Here is a 25,307-nt window from a genome sequence, read left to right as displayed (position 1 = left end):
AGTTGAATAATATATATATATATATATATATATATATTCTCTCGAGGGCTCGAACTCACAATGATAGTATTGAAGATTTGAAGGGTAATTATCATACCAAAAACTCACTCTTTTTCTAATAAAAAGAAGAGGTAAATGATTTCTATGATAGTTGCGTGGAAGTCCAGTAAAGCCCACTAATATTTACTTTTATAAAAGTAGTCCCTCTGCAAGTCTTCACTATATACCAAAAACGCCTCGTTAATATCAAGCGAGGATCATGGTGAAGCAGATTAAAATATATTTTATTTATTATAAATTAAAAAAATTTTAAATTAATTTTTGAGTATCAAAAATATTTTGTTAGTAAGTATTTTCTTTTTAAATAAAGTTTACATTATGTAAATTTAAATCAATCAATCACGACTTTAATCAACTTTGTTAATGGCATAATATGGAATCATTGAATTAACTTAGCTTCAAAAGAGAACAATCAGAATTTACCTATGAAATAATTGCCTGCCCAAGCTAAATTCAATTGCTTTAGTTCCAAGCTTGGTGATTAGTGTTTTAACATTATTAATTGTACTATAGTTAACATTTCTTATTTTACAAATAAGGATTGGGTAGCTTTGAGAAGCAATAATTATACATTTAATAAATAGTGCTCAAAATCAATACGATCGACATTAATTACTTGTTATTGAATCTAATGTTGCTATAGGCTTTAGGAACATTTATATATAAAAAAAAGTGCTAGCTAATTGCTGTCAAAAACACATATTTAACAGTAATTAAATTATTCATTAATTAATTACCACTATTTTTTTTTATCATGTAGTGACTAGTGAATATTTCTTCATCTTTAATAATCAGAGATCTCGAGTTTGAGTATTCTGGTAATTTCACTTGAAGACTTTAAAAATCTTTGCAATTATCAAAAGCTTCAAGGATTTCTTGTGATCTTTTTTAATTAATAAGCTAGGACCTTATGAGTAATGACATAACCATATCCTTCCTAATTTATTGCAACACCCATAATAAGAAAAAAAATTGAAACATACCTATACCTAAAATCCCCCAACACTAAAATTGTTGAACCTTAAACAATAATTCAATTTTTTTTGCTTCTATAAATACTCATTATATCATTTAGTATACCATCAAACAAGAGGTCTCTTTTTATCCTCTCAATTTTTTTTTAAAAAAAAATGATAAATTTTTCTTCAAGAATTTTGTTGATTTTGTTATTAACATGTACTATAGCTATAATTATAATTCCAAAATTGGCTTCTACACAATATTGTGGATGTACAGAAGGATTGTGTTGCAGTAGATGGGGTTATTGTGGCAGTGGAAAAGCTTATTGTGGACAAGGTTGTCAAGGAGGGCCTTGTTATAATTCTTCAACCAAAAATTACAATCATAATATTAATAACAATAATAATAATAATACCAATAGAGTTTCTGATATTGTTAGTGAATCATTTTTCAATGGAATTGCAAATCAAGCTGCTTCAAATTGTGAAGGCAAAGGATTTTACACGAGATCTGTATTTCTTGAAGCTTTAAAGTCTTATCCTGAATTCGCAACTATCGGTTTTTCTGATGATGATAATAAGCGCGAAATTGCTGCTTTCTTTGCTCATGTCACACATGAGACCGGACGTGAGTCATTTTTCTTAAATTTTTATATCATATGCTTAATTTTAGTATCTATCTTTGTTTTTTTTTTTATATAAAAAAAAAACACTTTTCTTGGATTCTTCATGTGATATGTCTTGTCAATTATGAACCATCTAACTATATGAGTATTAAACTTAATATTTTATATATTCTAGGAAAAATGTACAAGTATTTCCTAGATTATGATCGAAATTTCTGAGACATATCTTAACTAAATTCATATCTTAACTAAAATAAGGTCCTGTTACTCTCATTAACTTATTTTTTTGGTAATTTTATGCACTTTTTGGCTTACGTCGCATCAAAACATCTCTCACGCACCTCAATTGCGTGGAGTCACGGAGTGTGCCACGTAAGACAAAAGGTGCACAAAAATTACAAAAAGATAAGTTTAGGAAGGTAATAGGACTTTAGTTTACTTAAGGTGTGTATCTGAAATTCCGATCATAGTCTAGGGGGATATCTGTGCATTTTCACATATATTTAAGCAAAAGTTATTAAGTTTGATCGAATCTGTGCCTGGGCTTATACCAACATTTTTCACACCTACAATATGACAAGTAACAGTATAGTTTTATGATATGCAGAAATGTGTTACATAAATGAGATAAATGGTTCATCTAGGGACTATTGTGACATGACAAACTCAGAGTACCCCTGTGTTTCTGGCCAAAATTATTATGGTAGAGGACCAATACAACTATCATGGAACTTCAACTATGGTCCTGCTGGAAAAGACATCGGATTCGATGGGCTTAACGACCCCGATATTGTGTCTAGAGACAGTTTAATATCATTCAAAACTGCCCTGTGGTACTGGATGAACACTTGCCAACCTCTCTTAAGTTCTGGGCAAGGTTTCGGGGCAACGATTCGAGCTATTAATGGTCCTCTTGAGTGTGATGGTGCCCTTCCTGAGCCTGTGTCTAGAAGGGTTCAACATTATGTTCAGTATTGCAAACAACTTGGTGTAGATACTGGGGATAATCTCACTTGTTAGAACAAGTGTTATTTCATTTATCATATAGTATATGAATGAAAAAAAAAACTATATGTATACTAAATTATAAATAGTGCTATATATTGAAGTCTAGATGTATTACATAATTTGATTTGTAATACCTACAAAAAAATACATATTATTAGCCTAATGGTGAAACAGGGGTTGATTTTTTTATATGATTACTTAGTTAGTAGTTATTATTTCAGAAAGTCACTCTTTTTTCTTTTTTTTAGTTTCAATTTGTTTTATTAAGATGTGACTTTATATGATCATATGAAAAATCAACTCGGTGAAAATGTGTCTCAATCAACCGGTTTATTCATACAAGTTGTCCAAAGAGAGTTGTGACCTTAAATTGAGTCGAGTGAATCCTATATAGAGATAGATTGTGATTTTTACCTATTTTTAAGCAAGGAGTTTTTCATTTAAAAATACTTTTTGCAAATTTTACTTTTGAGATAGTAGGTCGCAACAAACTAACGTCATTTATATATTTATTTGTAAAAAATGATACATCTTAATTCCATAGATGTTTTAACTTGAGTTGAAGCTTAAATTAATTTTAAAATGTGGTTAAAGATCAGTTGTTTAAGAGATCCTAATTAGAGAAACTGGGCCAATCAAGAACCATTTGATCTGAGTTGTGCTAGTAGCCCCTATTGTACATACAGGGTGAATAAATAGTGAGTATTTATAAAAAATACTAAGGTCTCGAATTTGAGTCTTGAGTATGGAAAAAATTATGTTGGAGAGCTATCTCTCGATTGAGATTTGCAGTGTGCGATTCAGATTTAAATTGGGAATTCAAAGTATTGGGTTTAGTTGAAATTAATTGGTCCATTAAAACTTAATGAGTGGAGAGTTTAAGATGGTCAATAAATTTACCATTAAATTCTTTGTCAAAAAATTTGAAGGTAAACAAAAATTAAGACTGTTTACCTTGTTAAATGAGATTTCAATTCCAACCTTGTATCCCTTCCCCTATTTTTCACTCAAATAGTTTGATAAACTTTCCACATTTTGCAAACCTTAATTATTTTTTTTTTTATCATATAGTATTATTGATAGATCACATCTTGAAAATAATCAAAATAGGATTTTGATATGCATTTGCTTAAACAAAATATTTTTAGGAATAAATACCTATTATGATGAGTATCATAAACCATGTTGAGCAACAAATTTGTGATGAGATGTAATTTATTTTGTACAAACACCTATCCTAATTTCTTGCTTTATATAATTTTTTGAATCATTTCAATTTAAGACTATTGCAATTTGAAATTAAGGAAAGGGAAAGAAAAAGTGAAAGATGTATAGTACTTTAACATTGCATGTTTAACTACTCTAGATACGGTTTAAGAAAATTGTAATTCGCGGTTACAGTTTTTTAATTCTTGCTATTTATCTAATTTGAATAAATTCAGAATTTGTATAATTCATTTTCTGATTGTATAAATTCAGAATTGTGTATATACTTATCCTAGCAATTTGTATATGAAAAAATCATAATGATTTAACCTATTTATATGAGTCTGGAGCCTAAAGGGTATAAAATATTAACAAAAATTCCAAAACGGTATATAAAATTTTATATTAACCAAAACGGTAAAATCGCTGGAACAACAGCGATTTTGCAAAATCTATTTTTTTTAAAAAAAAAAAATTCAAATCGCTACCTAGGCAGCGATTTTTTTAAAAAAAAAATGGAAATCGCTGCCTAGACAACGATTTTCTAAAAAAAGAAAATTTAAAAGAGATTTTCTTTAAATTTTTTATTTAAAAAAAAATGAAAGACAGCGATTTTCTAAAAAAAAACTAATTTCTTTTTAAAAATGGACAATCTCTCATCTGCATATAGAAAATAATTTTTTTTTTAAAAAAAAATCTATGATAAATAAAGAATATGAAGAAGGTAGTAAACTCACCAATGAAACTAATGATCGGTGATGAAAAAATATGAAGATTAACATTATATGACATTGTGGAAATATAAATAAAAGAGGTTAAAAAGTTAAATTCTATTTGAACTCAAACATCATTTAAATTTAAATTCAATATAATATCTTTTATTAGAAATAAAATACTTTTGTTACCTTACTTATTCTTAATTTAAAACAATGCATATTTTCTTATAAGCTATATATTTGAATTTCAAAAAAATATTTGAAAAATCAATAAAATTTGTTTTTTCCTATGATTTTCTTTAAAAAGTTTTTTTTAGAAAATCGCTGCCCGCAGCGATTTCCATTTTTTTTAAAAAAAAAAGTTGGGAAATCGCTGCCTATGCAGCGATTTTCTAAAAAAAAAGAATTTTTTTAAAAAAATTGCTGCCTAGGTAGCGATTTGAATTTTTTTAAAGTGATTTTGCCATTTTGGTTGATATAAAATTTTATATACCGTTTTAAAATTTTTGTTAATATTTTATACCATTTAGACTCCAGACTCATATTTATATATTGGCAAGTGAAATATACCATATAGAATTTAGAAAAAAATGTAAACATATAAATATATAATTTATATATACTTACCCTATTTATATATTCGTAAGTGAAATATACGAATTGCAACCGTAAATAAAATTATAACTACGAAGAAACTTATGTTTGTTACTTGTATTTCAGAGTTTTAATAGATTTAAAATGGTCAACAATCAAAACTTTCATTTTATTGGACATCCCTGACCCCAAATTTTTATTTTTATTTTTATTTAAGAAAAAACGCAAAAAAAAATAAAAATATGAAGAACAAGTGTCCTTTCACTTTTAATATTTTAAAAAATATACCCAAACTTTGTCCTTTCACTAAAGTTAGTGGTACAAATTCAATAATCTTTTTGTTTTTACTCGAGTTAATGTATCAAAGTATCATTTATAATATTTGAAAGTCAAAATGTCATAACTTAATAAATATGATATAAAAAGTTAAATCCAAAACAAACAAAAAAATAGACAAATTTAATTCTCACATTGGAAATTTTAAAAGTATAATATACTTTTTCGACATATTATATTATTTTCACTATATATGCTATTTTTTTTCAAAATCTTGTATTTTTTTCATAAATCATATTAATATGTAATAAATTATATTGTCATTAATATTTTTGTAATACAAAATAAAAGCAAAATACATTTGGCATTAATATAATTTTGATCACTGAAATACAATTTGTAATTTTTACTACAAAAGTAAAAGAGATAATTTTAATTTGAATGGTAAAGTGAGCACATAAAATGTAAAATTATTGGTACAATTATAATGAAAAAATAGTAAAATGGAAAGTTGATCCGATCAGATGAAAAAAGGATTTTTTTTTTTTTTAGAAATGATAACTGATGAGAATCTTAAGTGATATGTAGCTTTTTTTTTAAAAAAAAAAATTATCTCCCTTGATTTTCTCCTTTCTAAATAATCGTAATCCTAAAAATCAAGCAAATAAAAAATGCATAAATCAAATACATAACAAATTAAAATATTGACATTTTAGATAAATATGAAAAGTTTGAATCTTTTTCCAAAAAATAAATCAAAAAAAATAAAAAAAAATAGACAAATTAAATTCTCACAATATTGGAAATCTTTGTTATTTTTTATAACATATAGATTTCTTAGTAATAGTACAATTATTTTTGTATTCTACTATAGTAGAAAAGGATAGTTCAACATGCTTGCTTCATTATTTAGGGGTATTTTTGTCTTTTCAATTTTCTCTAATGACTAGGTGTCATCTTGTTGCTTAATCAATTTTTGCCCTTTCAGTTTCCTATTGCAAGGTGTCTTTCAATGGTGATCTGAATGTATGCATGTGTTCCTCTATGTCATCCTTCTATTTTCCCTCTACTGATTTCACTATTTTCACATCAAAGTTCACAGCATTTACCAGGTAAGATTAAGCATGTTTCAATTGAGCTTTTTCAGTCATCTTTCTTTCATCAAAGTGAAGTTCCAAATTTCATTTGGCTGTGCGAATGTTCCCTTATTTTCCCATTTGAGATTCTTATTGATGTTGGATTATCCTTTTGGTTGGGTGATTAAGTTTGATTTAGGTGTGTGAATATATGAAATTTGATTTGGATATGTGTGGTATGGAGGTTTATAAGAGATGGATTAGAAGGAATAAAGGTTTTGTGCATCAATTGGACTCTATTGCCAATGGAAGAACTATTTTTTTAATTTTTTTTAAAGCTCTCTGCTTTTATGGTGTGAAAACAAGAATGAAATTGGATTTCATTTTTAATATAGAAATGGTGGATATGTGTAGTTTATAAATTTCATTTCTGTGCCTAAATGGGTTTTTTGTTTCCCTTTCAAAGTTTGTATATTTGATTAGTTTTGTGTTTGTTTGAGCCTTTGTTCATATATGAAAAAATCATATATTTTCACATGCAATAGATTTTGGTTGTCTTTTGTTACATGTATAGTTTGATTTTCTTTATCAAAATTCTTTTCAACTTCCTCTGTTCATGTATGGGTTTTCCCCATCTGAATTAATTTTCTGGGTTTTTGTGATGTTCGATTTTTCTTGTGTTTTGGAGTCTTTTTTGGTTCTGAAGCTCATTTCTCATCTCACATGGCTGAATTCAAAGAATTCTGGTCATAAAAACAGAAAAGCATGAATTGCGCAAGAAGTTCTTTCGGTTTTCTTCAGCATTCTATCGAGGTAAGGTTCTTCCATGTCTTCATTGAGTTTTTTTTGTATAATTTTTCTTTTCATCAAAACTGAAGTCTTCCATTTGGGTCTGCTATTGCTGTTTGATTTTACTTGTGTTTTTGAAGTCCCAATTTTCAATTTGGGTTTGGTGATTATGCTTTCGCTGTTCTAATTTGGAATGTCATGAAATTGCATTTGGATTTTTCTTGTGTTTTTTCACATGCAGTAACTAATTTGGTATTTTACCTTCGGAATTAACTTTGTGGTTCCTTTATTTTAGTTTGATTTTTTTATCACAATTCTTTTGAACTTCATTCATATATGGGCTTTCTATCGAAATCAATTTTTTGGGCTCTTGTGGGTTTGTTTTGGAGTTTTTGTGGGTTTATTTTGGAGTTTTTTTGGAGCTTGTAGGCAATGACATTAAAAATTTTCCCAATAGATTCTGATACTACTCCACCGACTTGTGTATATAACTAGCGTTGCGATACTGTATTGGTTTGGTTTTAGTATATCTTTTATCTCTTTATGATGTTTTAAATAAAAGAAATTGCAACAAATGAATTTTAGTTGGAATAGCCTAGCGACTGAGTAATTGCTAGGGGAGATTGAAAATCGAGGTTGGAATCCCAACAGAGAAATAACTGAAAAAGTGCAGAATTTTCTTGCATCTACCTAAGCTTAGTGGATGGAGTTACTCGATAGTTGTATTGCTAGGTTCCGACAGAGGAATTTTGAAAAAGTGCAGAAATTTCTCGCATCTACCTAAGCTGAGTGGATGAAGTTATTCGAGATTTGTGTTGTTAGGAGCTTAGTGAACGAAGTTGCTCAATATTTGTGTTGCTAGGCAACACTAAGTACCCGGTGGATTGGTCGAGGTTCACACAAGGTAGCCTAGATACAACACTTATAAAGAGAAAAGTTTATATTGCTCAAGTAAAGTTTATAAGAGTGATTAGCTTATTTTATCTTTACTTTGTCATATGAGGTTACTTGGTTCTGTAAATTTCCTTGCTCTGCTCTTCTTATTTCTTTTGTCACTAACTTAAAAAGGAGTTATCTTCTTAAGAATCTTAAAGAAGTTTCCCCGATTAATAAATATGAAAGGATGTACGAATTGATAAAATGAGAAACTTATTGCAGTCATGTTAGTTGATTCTTGACATTTCAGTTACAGACTTGACGTTTAATTTTTGAATGCTACATTTCTCTTTTTACTATTAAGTTTTGATTTCTGATGGTGTGTGGCAAGTGGAGTCGTTTAGTTTATGCTTTTTGTGGTTTCTTTTTCACAATTATTGACATTGTGCCTTCTCATATCCATAGTGAAGCAATTGGAGCAGTAGTTAAAGGTATGTCCACCAATATTTTTTGGGTCAGTGACCCAGTTTCCATTTCCATCTTTAATATAAAAGATTATATTTCTTCATTTTTCATCATTTAACAACTAAAAGGTGAAAAAATTTCGTATTTACATCTCTTTTGAAAAAGTAAGTTAACACGAGTCTATAATTTCTAAAAGTCTTTCCCAATTTTAAGGGTACTATTATATTCTTTCCTTAGTCTTAATTTAAAGTTTTGGATAAAAGAACTAGTAGGTAAAAGACTAGAGTTTTGTTCTTTTCAATTAGACATTTCCTCTTGCTATATTTGGTAGTGTTAGTTGAAATATTGTTGTTTCTGAGTTTTGATGAGGAACACTTGCTGTTGATAAATAACATACAAGTGGTAGAGGCTATAAATTTAAAAAGTTCTATGCTTTCATGCAAAGAGCAAGGATTCAATGTGTTGATCTTCGCAATGATTTTTAGATATTGAGAGAAAAATTAGAGTGAGGAATGTGCACGTCACGAATTTGAACTTTGTTCCTCATCCAAAGTCGAGAAAAATATTTAAACGGGATCATGATTATTATTTTTTTAGAAATATACTATGTATGATTATTTTTTTTTGACTTGTAGCGTTACTTTTACCATGTTGTGCTTCCTTTGTTGAACCTTATTGCGATAGCATCACATTGCAATGCTGACCAATCAAAGTTAGAAAAGTGCATTAGGAACATTCATTTGAATATATGACATTTCGATTATATTCAGACGGTTTAGCATGGTTCAACTTTTTTTACACAATCTGTAATGTTGTGTTTATTTCAATTTCACTTATATAAGTGAAATTTTTGCTTTAGGTTGTACTCTTCTGATTAAAGGAGACGACAAGACATAAAAAATCCATCATTGGACAAGGAAGAAAGGGAAAGAAAGATCTTATGAACAGTATGAGGAACAATTACCTAAAATCTTATTCCATGTGCTTCTTCATAGCCAGAGCCCTAAGATTATTCATCGAGACATCAAGTGTGACAATGTGTTTGTTGCTAGTGATGGGAAGCAAGTTACACTTTGGAGATTTTGAGTTGGCTGTTTGTATTATGAATGGTGATTTTGTGAAAGAAAAAGATCCTAAAGGTACCCATGAATTCATGGCTCTAGGGTGCTACAATGGTGAATACAATGAGTTGATCGATGTATATTTATTTGGAATGTGTCTTCTTGAGATGATTACCGGTAAATATCCATATATGGAATGCAGCAATCAAATGCATATATTTAAGAAAGTGTGTACTGGTGTAAAGCCTGTCTCTCGAAAAGGTGAAGGATTACAGAGTGAAAGATATTACAGAGATATTATTGAGAAGTGTATGCTTCCTATGTCTGTTAAGCCGTCTGCAGAAGAGTTGCTGAAAGATCAATTCTTTCTAAATGGTGGATCATTTAATATGCTCTGACTGCAAGCAAATCAACAAGGATGCATCTTTAGCAAAGTCGTTCATCATGTCAATCACCGAAAAGGATATTGCTAGCAACCTTCCATTGCCAGTTACTGCACCGACTACTCTAGAAAGCAGCAAACGCAAATTGAAGAAAATCATGACAAAGAAAGACTAAAAAGTAATCTCTCTACACAACTTTCAATTTTTATCCAGTAATATTACATATCCCCTTTTGAACCCACTTCTTATGTTTGATTTTCTCCTCATTCTTTCTCTTCTCACACTTTTTGGGCTTAATCTGATAAAGTTCTTCACAAATTTGACTCTTTTCCTCACTAAAATTTATTCTTTATACTTTATGTTATGTCATATGTGATTATACTAATGTTTAAATGAAGTTTCTATCTTCAGACTTTAACTTGTTCTTCTGTTTTACTGATGTTTTTGGAAACTTTTTTTATGTGGATACTTATGTTATTCCATGACCCCTTTTGGACTTGAGGATGAATAATGTTGTTTTGGGGTTCTTGGTTGGTAAAATGCTTTCAAAAATGAGTTTTTGGTGTAGTTGTATTTTTCTGAAGGATTTTGATGATCTATTAGACAAAAATTAAATGTGATCTTAGGAAAGTGTCTTGAGTTGATAATTTTTGAACAATTAATAAACTTGTCAATTGTCTGATTTTGATATATCGTTTTGTAATCGATCCCGTGTGAAATCAATTTAAGTAACAATCCTTTTGTCTACTCAACTATTTTCCTTTTGTCTACTCAATTACTATAAATGTTGATGGCATTCACTTATGTTGTTGATAGCATGGACTTTGCTACCTGCTTCTTGAAAATTGTCAAGTACTTGCATCTTGCAATCGCTCATAAATTGTGACAACCCCCTCGGGATTCACATATTCAGGTATTGTCTCTGCCATGGGCGGCCATTCGCTCTTTTAATCCCCTATTATTGGCATGCAGCCTCAAGGGAGAATCGAACCCGTGACCTATGGCTCCTTTACATCCCTCCCAAGGAGATCGCCTTGGGAGGGATGTAAAGGAGCCATAGGTCACGGGTTCGATTCTCCCTTGAGGCTGCATGCCAATAAGAGGGGATTAAAAGAGCGAATGGCCGCCCATGGCAGAGACAATACCTGAATATGTGAATCCCGAGGGGATTGTCACATAAATTCTCTGCTATACTTCACATTTACTCCTCCCTATGGCTACATACTAAATTCATTTTTACTCTTATTTCACAGATATTTTTCCTCTGGCGCTGAGTAACACTCCAAAACAGTCGAAATGAAGTAGCATGTCAACATTCAATGTAAATAACACAACAATAACAACAAACAAAACAACTGTCAACCATAATTACAATATATGTGTGACTCTGTATGTTTCCATGTATGCACTATCCTTGCGAACTCACAAAAATTTTACAACATTGGGCCCGTGCTTGCACGGGCAACTCTTACCTAGTATAATCATAAACTCCTAATTAATTATGTTGTTAAAATTTTTCTATTATTGCTATTAGTTATAGTACAAATGCATCGAAAATTGTAGCAAAGGGGTGTCACACTACCACAAAATGGAGCACAATCCTCATTGGTTTGACATGGTTCACCTATCAAGGATGATTTTTCCACTCTCCAAACCTAAAAAAAAAATTATCATTTGGTATTATTGATAGATCACATGTTGAAAATATCAAAATATGATTTTAATATATGCAAATATATTTTCTTAGGAATAATATTGTGAAAATGAATTTATATATCAAAATCCCAAGAAGTTGTTTTTGTATTACTGATTAGACATATATCGTTTGTGATTTTAATCATACTAACGAATATACAATTTTATTAATGAGGAAATAAAAGAGGGATAAATATACCTATTGTGATGAGTATTATAAAAACCATGGAGAGCAATGTGATGGATGCATTCTTCATTGCCATGATTAAAAAAAGTGTGCAACAAATTTGTGATGAGATGTTTATTTTGTACAAATACCTATCCCCATTTTCTTGCTTTATATAGATTTTTTTAATTATTATTTCAATATAGGACAACACAATCACTTTCCTAGGAGTGATACATAAAGATTTAATTACCATATTAAATATAATCTTCCCAAAGAAAAAAGGAATATAATAACATATTAAATATAATCTTCCCAAAAGAAAAAAGGAATGAAATAAAAAGATTGGTAGGTTAATGCATTTTCTTCTATTTAAAATGAGGTTATTTATTTTATGATTTATGGTGAATCTCTCTTTTGGTTAAATGTAGTATATAATTTGTGATTGTAATTTTGGATACTTATAAAAATATTTTGACTAATTTTTTTTTTGACAATAATAGTAGGGATGTGAAAAAAATATGAAAAATCGATCGACTAATTAAATCTAATCGTAGAAGTTGATTTGTGTCATTTTAAAATTAAGATTGTGGACTTTTATTTAAATGTATAACTTTTACAAATAATTGAGATGGTCTTTTTAATTTTAAAAAAAAATCAAAATTCTTTTTGAACCAAACAGAATAACCATACATGTATATTTTATATTAACAATATGTTAAGTTTAATATATAAATATATTTTATAACATTTTTCAAATATAAATACAATAGAGTAAATTTTAGGAATAACAAAGATTAAAATCATATAAACGCTCTACAACAACAATTTTGTTGTTTGCACCCCATAGCCAAATTATGTTTGTTATGGAGAATCTGATTTGTATAAATCGTGGTGAATCATATAAATGGGATGCTAATTCGTCTGTCTATAAAAATTGTGTTTGTATATGTATATGTTTTCTATGTTAGACTAGAGTGGCGAGCGAGACTGGGAGAGAGATGAGAGAGGTGAGCCAGAGAGGGCAGAGAATGGATAGAGGTGAATTATGTATGTATACTGGTTAAATAATTGTATATATGTAAATATTGTATATGTATTTGTATATCTACATAAAGTTGAATTCTTATACAATTGAATCGAGTTAAATTATTTGTATTTGTAAATCAAATCTCTCTCATTTTATATAAACACAAATAAGATATGTCTAATTATGTAGTATTTTCGAATAAAGATAAACAAGATATTTGGGATCGTTTGATTGAGTACTGAAATTAATTATTCCACTATATATATGAGATAACTAAATGACATCATAAATAATCACACGATTGTCCAATACCTTTAACTAAGATAAAAAACATAAAGTCAACACTTAAATTGTCCCACATTTTTATAAGGCAAGGCCTAATACACATGTTAGACCTTAAACTTGGTTTCAAATATTAACTTTGACCTCCAACTTTCATAATTTACAAACAGACACTTTAACTATCCTACCTTTAAATAAATAAACACGCGATTTTTGGAGCCAAAGAGAGTGAAATGCAAACGCTCCCACATGTATTAGTGAGTCACTCAATGACTGCCAACTAATTAAATATTTTAAATGTTCATTTTAGAATTGAAAAAAAAAAATTAAAATGAGATTTTGGTTTGGAAATATGAAAATATATATAAAAGGGATTCATTAAGGGTGGAGTTGTCATTTCAACATCTTTTTTTACTATTGTTGGCCTAAAAAATTACTCCTAACTCGCGTAAAATACGTGCACATCACGCGTTTTGCCAGGTAGGACTCGCGTGTTTATTTTTTAAAAAATTGGATAGTTAAAGTGTCTATTTGTGCACTATGAAAATTGAAGGTCAAAGTTAAAATTTGAAGCAAGTTTAGGGTCTAATATATCTTTTTCATAAAGACACCTTAACTTTGGAAGTGTTCTATCACCCCACAAATTTTTTTAATATCTTTGTAAATGAGTCATTTTAACTCATTTCCTTGTCTGGTTGTTACTAAGCACATAAGACGCATGATGCAGTCTTTTTAATGCCATTAACCAGTTTAAAAGTGTTATATGTCACTTTATTTCTTTATTATTAATTATTTAATTAATTTACATCATCTTCTCCAAATTTAAACTCAAATAGCCATTGGTAAGCATAAATTCACAATTTCATCTTTTTCAAAGCAAGATCAACATTGGTACTCTCTCTTTGACGAATTCATCATCTTCCCAAGCGCAATAAGGTGGAAATTTGAGTTCTCTTTTAATTTTCGCGATATCAACATTCTTAACACTATAAAAATTCCTAAAATCATAATAATCGAAAAGAAAAAAATCTTTATCATATAGTGTAGAGCCCTAATATGTTAGACCTTCATTCCCTTGTCCCTCCATGAATCTTCACCAAGAAACATTCAACACCAAACGAAAACGAGAAGATTCTTTTTATATTTTGTGTTTTTAGGAAAAGTTGAGAAATAACAAAAGAAAAGAAAACTTTTTCTTGAAAAAAAAAATAGGGTCGGAACGAGTTGAATGAATATTACAGCATCAGGCCTAATAACATAGACAAAAGAATGGGTCAAAATGATATATTTACAAAGATATTAAAAAAATTTGTGACGTGATAGAACACTTCTAAAATTAAAATATTTTTATACAAATACAATACAATTTTAATAATAATTTTATATATTTTCTCCAAAACTAAACATATGCATTTTATTTCGAGATTATTATTATCTTATACCTTACACACGAAACTATCAAACTAGTCCCGACAAGAGACCACAATTGTAATTTTTGCATTTGCTTGCGTATGTCACTCCAGAGGAGCCTCGACTCTTCTTCACAAGCGAAACAACTAAAACCCCTCTTTCTAATTACATTGATTTTCTAGCAACATTTCCTCAAGAAATCTGTAAGTATTCATACATTCAATTTTGCTTGTTTTTAGATTTGGGGTACCATCAAATTCTCTAAATTTATTGAAATTTGATAGCTTGATTGATCTTCGTACAAAGTATTCTTAGTTGTATTGGATCTGAATAGGATTGCAATCAAGAAATTCTGAAGTTGGGTTTGCTGATTTGGGTCTTTATGTGATTTGACGTTCAATAAATTAGTCTGAAGTGCAAGATTCTTGATTTTCTGATTTGGGGTTTTCTATATCTGTTTCAAGATTCAATTTTTCTGAGGATTCTGTATTGAATTTGATTAATGACATTACAAGAAGGTTAAATAAAGGGGAGGAAGTAGTGTATTTGTAAGCATTTTAGCAATAAAGTTGAAGAAGGAATTGTGAGTAACTGAGGGGGTTAAAGGTTTCTTCACATGGGGAAACCATTGTTTTATGAGATATTGGAGAAGCCAGCAACCAGTTGTGCAATTGGAATATGTAGTGCAATTTGGTTTTATATTCAGAAGTCAAATATTGGTTATTCACATGTTGGTTTGAGTTATGAAACTGCTTTGGAGGGTCATTATTGGAGGATAATAACATCAGCACTTTCACATATTAGTGTGCTTCATCTTGTTTTCAATATGAGTGCACTTTGGAGTCTTGGAGTTGTTGAACAATTGGGGCATTTAGGTCTTGGTGTGCAGTATTATCTTCATTATACACTGGTGTTGGTTGTTCTTTCGGGCATGCTTGTCATCGGAATGTACCATATCTTGATTCAGAAATTTAAGCTAGAGTATTTTCGGAGAGTTACTGCTGTTGGATATTCTTGTGTGGTGTTTGGTTGGATGACGATTCTTTCGGTCAAGCAACCGTCGTCAAAGTTGAATCTTTTTGGTTTTCTTTCACTTCCGATCAGCTTTGCGCCATTTGAGTCGCTCATATTCACTTCCATTATTGTTCCTCAAGCGAGTTTTATTGGACATTTATCGGGAATTATTGTTGGTTATGCTGTTGGTTGGGGTTTGATACATGGGATGAACAATTACTGGGCAGTTACAATGCTGGGATGGACTGTGCTTGTGTTTGTTTTCAGTTTGAAAAAGTCTGGTACATTTGATTTGAACTTTCTTGAGATTGAACCTGTCACGGATCCCTCTCTGCCTTCGGTACGTTTTTTCGCAGCTGGAACTGGTAGAAGTTTACAGATGAGTACGTTACCAGATGCTGGTGCAGATATTGTATAGCTTTTGGAAGATTTCATTGCTTACTTGGGGATCATGACGTAATTCTAGTATTAGCATTTTGCTGGATGACTTGTTGATTATGCATACTTACCTCCAAAACCATCATTTACCTGGTGATACATTCATTGGTTCTCGAAAACCTGTTTGTTAATTGAACCAACTTTTTAGGTAACCACTGTCATTTATAACTGTGGTGCGAAAAGTTGTTATTACATTTTATATGATATAGATGAACCATGATGTATTCCACTTAACACTAAATTTTTGTGATTGCTTTAGCCTTTGTGTCCTATCTATGCATTATAAATGATTTAGCAGGGTGATATTTGCAAATCTCAACAGAATTTCTGTCTGCTGTTTACGCTACGTACTGAACAATTGCATTTACAGTTCCATTATAATGCTTATTTTATGTCGGAGTAGATTCGTGGATTTTGTTTATACTGTCAAAGCTTCAATCTTAGTTACTGATCTCCCTCTCTCTCTCTCTCTCTCTCTCTCTCTCATGCTGCGTGCTTGTACCCTTTACCACCGTGCTACCCTCCAATGAAAGAAACAGGAAACAAAGAAAACATGGGGACATTCAATATCTAGTCAAGAAAAAGAAAGTCCTGCTAAGTACCACGATAGCCTTCAAAGGTAAGAAGGCACTGGTATAACTGTATAGATTGGGGTGAGATCGCCTTCTAGTATCTGGAACTATTTCTTAGATATTTGCCTTGTACTAGCTTTGTTAATTGTTGTTAGTATAAATGTTAATGTTTGAACCTTAATAGGACCTCATGTTCGCTAGTTTTTTGGTGAGGTGGTATCCTTGTACCTTCATTGAATGAACAAGTTGGAACTGTTTTTTCTTAGACCTTTTGGATGATCATATTTGCAATCTTTGAAAGATTCAGCTATAATATTTAGGTTAGTTTTGTATCAGGTAGCATCCTTTACCTTCATTGAGTAGAACAAGGTGGAAATGTTTTTCTTTGATCCTTTGGAAGGTCATAGTTTTGCAACCCCTGACCAAAATTTGAACAAGTTGGAATCGTGTTGTAGACCAAAGCCTGTTACTCAAAGTGGAGAATGTAGAGAAGCGCGTTCATTATCCACCGAGTTTTGCACCGAGTGTCAATAGCCCTTGTACTCTTGTAGTTTTTGTCCTTTGAGCTTGGTCATTTTTCACTTTAATTATCATTATATCTTGTTATGACTATTGTTTAGGATGATTTGTGAGATTTTTTGTAGTATTTTTTCATAATTGTCTTCGTTTTCGTTATTTCTTTCTTTCTACTATTTTGGGCTGGTTTTTCGTGAATCGAGTCTATTGAAATTTTTTTTACCTCTTATGTAGTGATAAGATTTGCATAGATTCTACCCTCGCTAGACCCCACTATGTGGGATAACGCGGGGTATGTTGTTGAAATTGTGTTTTGAATCATGTAGATTTCCGCTTTGCCCTTGTGGAAGAGTATTCAAGAGTCTCTTTTTCTTTACTTATCGGGTGTGTTCGGTATGGAGGGAGACATTTTCTACTCCCTCCGTTCACTTTTACTTGTCATATTTGAATTTTGACATATCCATTAAGAAAATATCATTACTATTTTACAACACTATCTTTATTCATTGACGTTTAGTATTAGATTTTGGAAAATGATATGGGAAATAATTTATTAATGTTAAGGGTAAAATATTGAGGAAAAAAGAATTGTCTTTTGCTTGATATGTGAAAAGTGAAAGTAAAATCTAATCTTTTTTTTTATATATTTTTATGTTTCTTTGATTGAAATTTTTGAAAAACATTTTCTCTAGAAAAACACGTTCAATAGAAGCAAATGAAACAAGTTCTACGGCATTCCACATTGACGGTGAAATTTTTGAAAAACATTTCTCTAGAAAAAATATTTTTGATGGAAAACAACCTCAAACCCTGCCTTTATCTTTAGTAATTTTGATGGAAAAATTCAAATTTGATCATCGATTTGCTGATATTGGTTAGATTTGTGCAAAAATATGCATAACTTCCCCTTGGCAAACCACAATACAATACCACTCAAACTGATATGGAACAATTGACAACAATACACCCAATAAATAGAGCCCGGAAAGGATAGTATACGCAAATCTTACTAAAAGAAATTGTTTCTAATAGACTTTTGGCTCAAATCGATATTTAACATTGGAAGAAAAATCTAAAAATTAAGATGCAATAACTGCATAATCAAGATTTAAAGCATCTGCAACAAATATCCTAACTTGCAATCTGGGTGACAAAATTGTGTAATCAATCAACACCCTTCAAATTAGTAACCTATTATTACCAAGTAAATGATATAAATAAATAAAAATCAATATCAAGAATATAAATGAATGGGCAACTGGAGTATTTTTTTTCTTTTTCAGAAAGAAATGAGAAGATGAGCAGAGGCTAATAGTGAAGAATGCTACTGGAGTTCCATGTCGCTAAATCGCTCCCCAGAAATGTATACATATTTTTGTAGTACGTAATTTCTACAGCTATAAATAGCGGTGAATGTAGCCATCACAACCAACAATATGAGACCGCAATAATAGAATTCTCCGAGCCTGGAGCCATTGAACGTTTCAGAAATGCATCATATTTACAGTGTGGAGATCTGCAAAGTTCAAATGATTAAGAGAAGTTCAGTTTACTACGAAAACTCAATTTCAGAATGCAGAGAGGAAACGAAGATATAAAGATTCATTAAAGCTATTAGAAAATTAGAAAAAAAAATATCTTTAATGCATATAACATGAGTATAACAATTTCATCTGAAACGTCCAACGAAGAAAAAAAAGAGAGAGAACCATCTAATGAAGAATAAGGAGAGCGCAAGGGACATATTCCATGGATATTGACGATGTGTCTTCATTGGAAATTGAAAAACAAGAACAGCACACTAGCACCTACACACGAATTTCATGTTTTTTGTTTAAGCAATGAGTAAATGTAAATGTTTCTGAGAAAGATTTGGCAAATTATAACGTTTCCTGAGGATGTTATACTAGACTACTGGACGAGAGACTTGATACGTGAAGGAAATAGGTAGAAATGCCAAGTAGATATACTTGGCTATTAAGCTCATTGTTTATATTCTTCGGATTTAGGAGTCATTTGCGAACATGAGATGAGACAGTCATTACAACCATTGGCACTATATATGAGGGAAGAATCTCAAATGATTTGATGCATTCTGTGGACCGGTAAAGTGGATATCATCTTCCCTCGTCACGAGTAATGAACATCAGAGCAGTTAAAAGAAAAATAAGAAGTGAAAAGGATATAAAAAATAATAGGGAGAACATACCATAACATTCTAAAGAGGAGCAATAACATTAACCAACTAATGTGATAACTGAAGCACAATAAATGATATGGAGTAACAAAAGTCGTAAGACATGCAACTACGAGAAAAGTGCTACTACTATAAATAGGGGAACAGGTCCAATGCACCAACCTACCACCAAGCCTGTCCTCCAGCTAGGAAACGAGACAGCGCTCAACTACCTACCAACCTTCTACCCTAATCACAACCTCCATAACCTCCTATCTAAGGTCATGTCCTTGGAAAATTGGGTCCTGCTTCAGCTTCTCGAAGACATGACCTTAGATAGGAGGTTAAGGAGGTTGCGCCTTTAGGGTATAAAGTCAAATAAAGCATGAACTCAGAAGTTTAACCCTTTTTTTAATGAAGAACTTAGAAGTCCAACCATGAAACAGGGTTTTGCAATTTTTGGATCAAATGAGGATGAGCCAAACTTTCGTAGTTGTCATGCTTAGCAATAGAAAAAAATACTCATTTTACCATGGTAAGTGTTTATATAAAGTAAAAAATGCAGTCATACTTAAACAGGGAAGAAGTGAAACTAACAGAAGGAAAATTCAAGTTTCTTTCATTATGTCATGCATTTGATGATGTCCTCTTAAATTCTAAGATCACTTACCATTTTTTGGTACCTTCTTCAGAGAGACCATTATCAACAACCTCCTTTACAAGTGAGGGGCTGGAGCTGGAGCTACCATCTTGAGTATCTGCCTGAACAAGGTGGGAGAAACTGTTTCCAAATGACTTCCATAACCTTGAAGGGAAAGAAGGAAGGAACTCTCCCATGTTCCCATTGGATGGCATTTCAACTAGTGTTGCTGAACTGGTCTGCAGCTCCGAAAATCTTACCGCTCCTAAAATCCGTTCTGGAAGTTCTGATTGAGTTTGACTCTCGATAAGGAAGGCTAAATCAACAGTAAGAGTTGATATATAATTATACGCGAGATGAACAATCGCATTTGCTATCACCGAAGATCCTATATCAACATCTACCTCTATGAAATCGTCTGCTATAGAGTACTTGCAAGTCAGTGCACGGCCAATTACGCATATAGCTTGCTCCCCAACTGCCTTTCTTACAATCCAAGGTCCTTTAACAATATTCGCAATCAATTTTAACCTTTTAGTTCTAAATGCATCATCTCCTTTCAAGAACTGCTCCATCAAAGACCCTTCAGGGACGGGTTCGAGGCCCACAAAATATACAACAGCACTGAAATTTTCCTTACTAGGAACTTGCAAGTTGAAAGCCCAAATAAAGGGCTTGCAACCAGTTGGAGTTTCATCTTGAAGAGCCATCCTGATACGGTGTTTTGGATTATTTAGAATATCAGAAATCTTTTTAGGACCTTTTATCCAGTCAAAACCAAGAGGTTTCAGAAGAAATTCACCACCGGGAACTTTAACCTTTGTTGAAAAGTATTCTGGACCTCTTACCATGAAACTATTCCCTGGTGGAGAAGCCCAACCGTTTGAGCAATTATCTGGGTCCAGAAAGGGAATGGAACCTTCTGATTTCACCCTCTTTATCCATTCAGGTTCGTTATCTCCATCAAGATTGGCCATATGCAATGAAAACAATCTGTAGGACACCAACTTAGATTAAAATCAAAGGATTTTATTACCAGATGTTGTTTCTGAAATAAATCAGAACGGATATACTAAAAACATTACTTCAAATTTATTAGAATGTAAAACTACTGCAGATCAGCTCCCCTCAACAACATACCCAGTGAAATCCCACAAAGTGGGGCCTGGGGAGGGTAGAGTGTACGAGAGATTAGCTCCCCTCAAACTTACCAGTTCTCGATAATAAATCTAAAAAGCTTGAAAATATTAACAGATAAGTCTAACTATCAGGAATAAAAAATGAAAAAACAACGGGTATGTTGTCTAGCCATAAAGTCTCAACTTATGAGATATCCAGTGATTCTACGCTATTTTCCAACCATAATAGTATTTTTTAAAGTTAATTAACAAATACAGTAACAAACCATAATAGTATCTACAGTCTCATTAACTCATAGGCTAACATCAATCTGATGAAATCACTCTTTCTTTCCGGAACCAAGTAGTGTCCTCCTTTAACTTCTTTACCATAATGGATACTAGATCTGAGTTAGCTCTATCTAGTTTTAACTACTATATTATTGCCAGTTCATTTCCATAACAGTCATGCTTTAAAATATGTTAAAATTTCTATATATTAGTCTTTCATTAAGTCATCCGATCTTTATCCCTCTCAATCTTGATAGGAAAAGACACTAGGAGGTTTCACTGTCAAACTGCATTCTGCATATTCTTTAACATACTTAAGCTGCATTGGGAATATTGAAGGCTGCCACCTGCCTTCAATATTTGTTACTATCTCAGTTGCATGCTATTTGCAGTCTAGGAGAATTGCAGTCTATTACAAGGTGTTCCTTTCCATTTAAAAATAGTTCAATACAAAAGGTGCTCTTCAAAGTTGCCCTACTAAAATTTAATACTTGTATATACGCCTAGTAAAGTAGCCAGATTTGGACTCACTTATCTAGTTATCTTACTGCAATTTTATTCCCTGAAGTGATTTTGTGATGGAAATTGATTCTCTTTACTAACGGAAACTATAGGACCAAGTTTTCCGTAATTGAAAAACATTCATGCGAATTTAAATAAAAATAAAGCAAAAAGGCAACTGGAACACAAGCCTAAACTTTCCTAATACATCATATTATCAAGTGCATAATCTTATCAGGAAAAAAATGGAATAATGTGATCAAAACCTAAAACCATCTTATCTGATCATAATCTATAAGCTACTACTATCTCAACTTAACTTGAAAAATCTAAGCCATTTAGGAAACATGTGAACCTGAGATGAATTCGTTTTTCTAGGATGGTCGACTTACTGGGAGTTCCTAACACCCTATCCCTGATGTCGTCAACTTTTTGTCTTGTTCATTACAAGAAAGACAGGAACTCATTTTGAAACTTTATCCAACAGGAATCAAATTTACATTTTCAGTAACATACTTCTCAGAATGGAACTAGTGAAAATTCAACAAGCACCACAATTGAGAGAGCTTGCGGTTGGGGCAGAGATTTAAGGATATTACAGATACTTCCCCTTGAAAATATAAGTCTTACATTATTTAATGGTCATATTCTTTAAACATGTCTGTGTTCAATATCAGTATCTACAGCCATTGTAAGATTAAGTTCGTTCGAATCCCAAAAATGCAAATAGATTACATAGGTAAAGGAAATAAGATGGCTTGCATACTATAGTTAAAGCTATAACATAAGGTGTATTTGGTACCGAGGGGCGAGGAGTCAAAACTGTTGGAAAACAAACAAATTCCACAAGTAGCATTACTACATTGATCGTGTCCTTCTTACCCTCCAACACACCTCATCTTCACATCACCCCCTAAGCTCCCATCTCCATTACCCTCCCACCCCTACCTCCCATAGTATGGGTAGATTATATACAAATGCTTTTAGGATGATATTTGTTTTGCTTACGAACCAACACTCCCATAACTTAAAAGAATCCAAGTATCTCAACCTAATGACATGAATAAATAAGCTAATAGAATTATAACACGTGTACACACGAGATTTAATAAGTTAAGAAGTTCGTGATTGCATGTGAGCATCCTATAACTAATTCCCAGAAAGGGAAAGAAATGCATAAACTCAATTTGACATTTTTCTCACCTTCCTCAGTTCTCACTCAGCTGTTCTAAGTTCAGTTATTTCCATTTGGTATCAGTAGTTTCTACTTCCTCATAAAGTTCAGTTTTTGCTTAATATAAACCTAAGAAAATTGCCCCAAAATTGTTGAGTTCCAGTTGATTAGTTTTATTAGTTCGATCATAACACTCAATTTCCAGGAAACCTAATACATTTTTTTTTGTCGAATTCTGCCATTAAATTTTGTAAAAAAAAAAAGTAAAACCCCACTTCTCCTGTCATGTTTCAGAATTATATTAAAAAATATCCACAATCCAAGAAAGTAGAAACGATTTGTACAAATAATTCTACGAGAAGTATGAACTGATGAAATTGAAGAGAAAAAAAAAACATACCTCGAACAGAGTTTGATCAGGTCTTGTTTCTGTTTTAAATAATGATCGTGAAAATAGAATTGTCAAAATGGAAGAGAAAAAAGAGGAAATAAAATAAAGTTTTTTTTGGTTATTAGGAATTATAATTTTTTTAAAAAAATCTTCAGAGAAATAAATTCAAGATTACTTCCCTTTTTCTTTTCTTTGATTGGTATTGAATCAAATAAAAGTAGCAGACACGGCAGGCAAATGCACACTTCTCTTTAGAATGGTTAATATGGGCTAGGCTCGTTAGGTCGTCTTGGTCTAATTCGAGATTTAATAGGATTAGGTTAAGATTTTTGGAGCCATTTAAGAAATGGACTTTTCAGCCCGACCTGAATAAGTCTGCTCATTTGGAGGGCTTGAGAAATAATGGTAGAGCTGGCCCGTGGGCCAATAAAAATTAATTTAAAAAGTAAAAATTTAAGGAATCCCATAGTGTAATTCAATAATTACACTCTGTCCCGATAAATTTAGTATTTACAAAAAATTCCTTAAATTTGTTGTGCCGTGATACTTTAGACTCTAGTGATACATGGTAAGTTTAAACTGTTGAGAAAAAAATGGTAAATTTAATGTTGTTACTAAAACAGCTTATTTTACGGTAACAGATCATTAATCAGCATAAATTCAACACGTAATTGGATATTAATTTCAAATTTTGAAAATCAAAGATTATATCATCTAGTTTGAATACATTTTTTATGAACAATCTGTTAAATTTCGAACTACAGTAATTTTATTGTTGTTACTGTGGATTTTTTCAAGATGAATACTTCAATTTTGATGAGACATTCCGGAATTTGGGTGAACGAATTGCAGTATGAAAGTTACAAAATCGACGAAATCGTTGTTGGAGATTCAATTTCGTTTTCTATCGGTGTTGATACATATCTACTACATGTATCAGTGCATTGACTAAAACATTATAACATGTGGTACATATCTAATACATGTATCAGTACATCGACAAAACACTATACACACTGATTCTATATGTATCATCAAGCACAGTTGATGACGCAGTTATTAAACTTAGTGAATGATACATTATAACAATTTTCAAAACATGTATCCGTACATCAACTAAACAACTAATACCTTACTGATACATGATATCAGTTTTCAGAAAATTCATACTATATGAAAAACATGTGATACATATATACTACATGTATCAGTGCATTGACTAAACATTATAATATGTGGTACATATCTAATACATGTATCAGTAAATCGATTAAACAACGAGTTACATTGAAAATCAACGAAGGCATTATACATTAGTTTAAGAAACAAAATCAACTATATTAAATATGAAATCATGTATTATAAAGGATGAAGTACAAAAAAAAATAAATCAACAATTGATTTGTTGAAAGCAAAAAGAAACAAATGAATCCCCCTACACTTTTAACAAATGACCAAGAAATCCCCCTACACTTTTACTTTGCTCTATACCAACTTCTGTATCTTTGTCTCACTGTCAACAATAGAAAATGATTTTATCAGCAAAAGACGATCAGTGAAAACGATGATGTTGCAAGGAGCAATGAGGATACATCATCTCTTTCACTTTTTCCTTATATATTTTGTAAAAATGTGGAAATGGAGGAGATCTGGTAGTTCTTCGAAAAAAATTGTGAAACGGAAACTTACTTGATTCTTGAAAAATCTTATGGAGAGAGAATAAATCTGAAAATTAAAAAATAAAGGGAGTAAAAATTGAGGGAGTAAAAATAGGAAGAGGTTAAAGGGAGTGAAATAG

General features: G+C 31.3%; 3 protein-coding genes and 1 long non-coding RNA gene across 4 annotated transcripts; 3 read left to right on the top strand and 1 right to left on the bottom strand.

Annotated features, from left to right (window-relative positions):
* Window positions 1-984: 984 nt before the first annotated feature.
* On the top strand, window positions 985-2,842 carry LOC101243897 (endochitinase PR4-like). Its single transcript, XM_004240943.5, has 2 exons — window positions 985-1,647; window positions 2,253-2,842. The coding sequence occupies exons 1-2, from the start codon at window positions 1,191-1,193 to the stop codon at window positions 2,663-2,665; spliced, it is 870 nt and encodes a 289-aa protein (XP_004240991.1). The 5' UTR covers window positions 985-1,190; the 3' UTR covers window positions 2,666-2,842.
* Window positions 2,843-6,397: 3,555 nt separating this feature from the next.
* On the top strand, window positions 6,398-11,594 carry LOC112940631 (uncharacterized). The gene is made up of 5 exons (XR_011221503.1): window positions 6,398-6,557; window positions 7,261-7,334; window positions 8,652-8,677; window positions 9,511-10,273; window positions 11,349-11,594. It is a non-coding gene; the product is annotated as an uncharacterized lncRNA (long non-coding RNA).
* Window positions 11,595-14,696: 3,102 nt separating this feature from the next.
* On the top strand, window positions 14,697-16,388 carry LOC101268873 (RHOMBOID-like protein 13). The gene has a single exon (XM_010323935.3). It carries the CDS (start codon window positions 15,295-15,297, stop codon window positions 16,108-16,110), a length of 816 nt encoding a protein of 271 aa, XP_010322237.1. The 5' UTR covers window positions 14,697-15,294; the 3' UTR covers window positions 16,111-16,388.
* A 1,836-nt stretch (window positions 16,389-18,224) lies between these two features.
* Window positions 18,225-23,731, bottom strand: LOC101268401 (protein ENHANCED DISEASE RESISTANCE 2-like). The gene is made up of 3 exons (XM_004240941.5): window positions 23,519-23,731; window positions 20,065-21,027; window positions 18,225-18,734 (listed from the first exon to the last, which is right to left on the bottom strand). Coding segments are annotated over exons 2-3 (948 nt in total). The 5' UTR covers window positions 21,012-21,027; window positions 23,519-23,731; the 3' UTR covers window positions 18,225-18,733.
* Between the last annotated feature and the right edge of the window lie 1,576 nt (window positions 23,732-25,307).

Source organism: Solanum lycopersicum, chromosome 6, assembly GCF_036512215.1.
Source record: "Solanum lycopersicum chromosome 6, SLM_r2.1".
In the NCBI taxonomy this organism is placed as follows: domain Eukaryota; kingdom Viridiplantae; phylum Streptophyta; class Magnoliopsida; order Solanales; family Solanaceae; genus Solanum; species Solanum lycopersicum.
The sequence above is the reverse complement of the archived record's forward strand: the minus strand, read 5'-3'. Positions and strand labels throughout refer to the sequence as shown.

What these genes read in the sequence shown, in the direction of transcription:
- LOC101243897 (XM_004240943.5), top strand. Translation starts at nt 1,191, where the DNA reads ATGATAAATTTTTCTTCAAGAATTTTGTTGATTTTGTTATTAACATGT. An exon ending in TGTCACACATGAGACCGGAC is followed by an intron (nt 1,648 to 2,252) that starts GTGAGTCATTTT and finishes TATGATATGCAG; the next exon opens with AAATGTGTTACATAAATGAG.
- LOC101268873 (XM_010323935.3), top strand. Translation starts at nt 15,295, where the DNA reads ATGGGGAAACCATTGTTTTATGAGATATTGGAGAAGCCAGCAACCAGT.
- LOC101268401 (XM_004240941.5), bottom strand. Translation starts at nt 21,011, where the DNA reads ATGGCCAATCTTGATGGAGATAACGAACCTGAATGGATAAAGAGGGTG.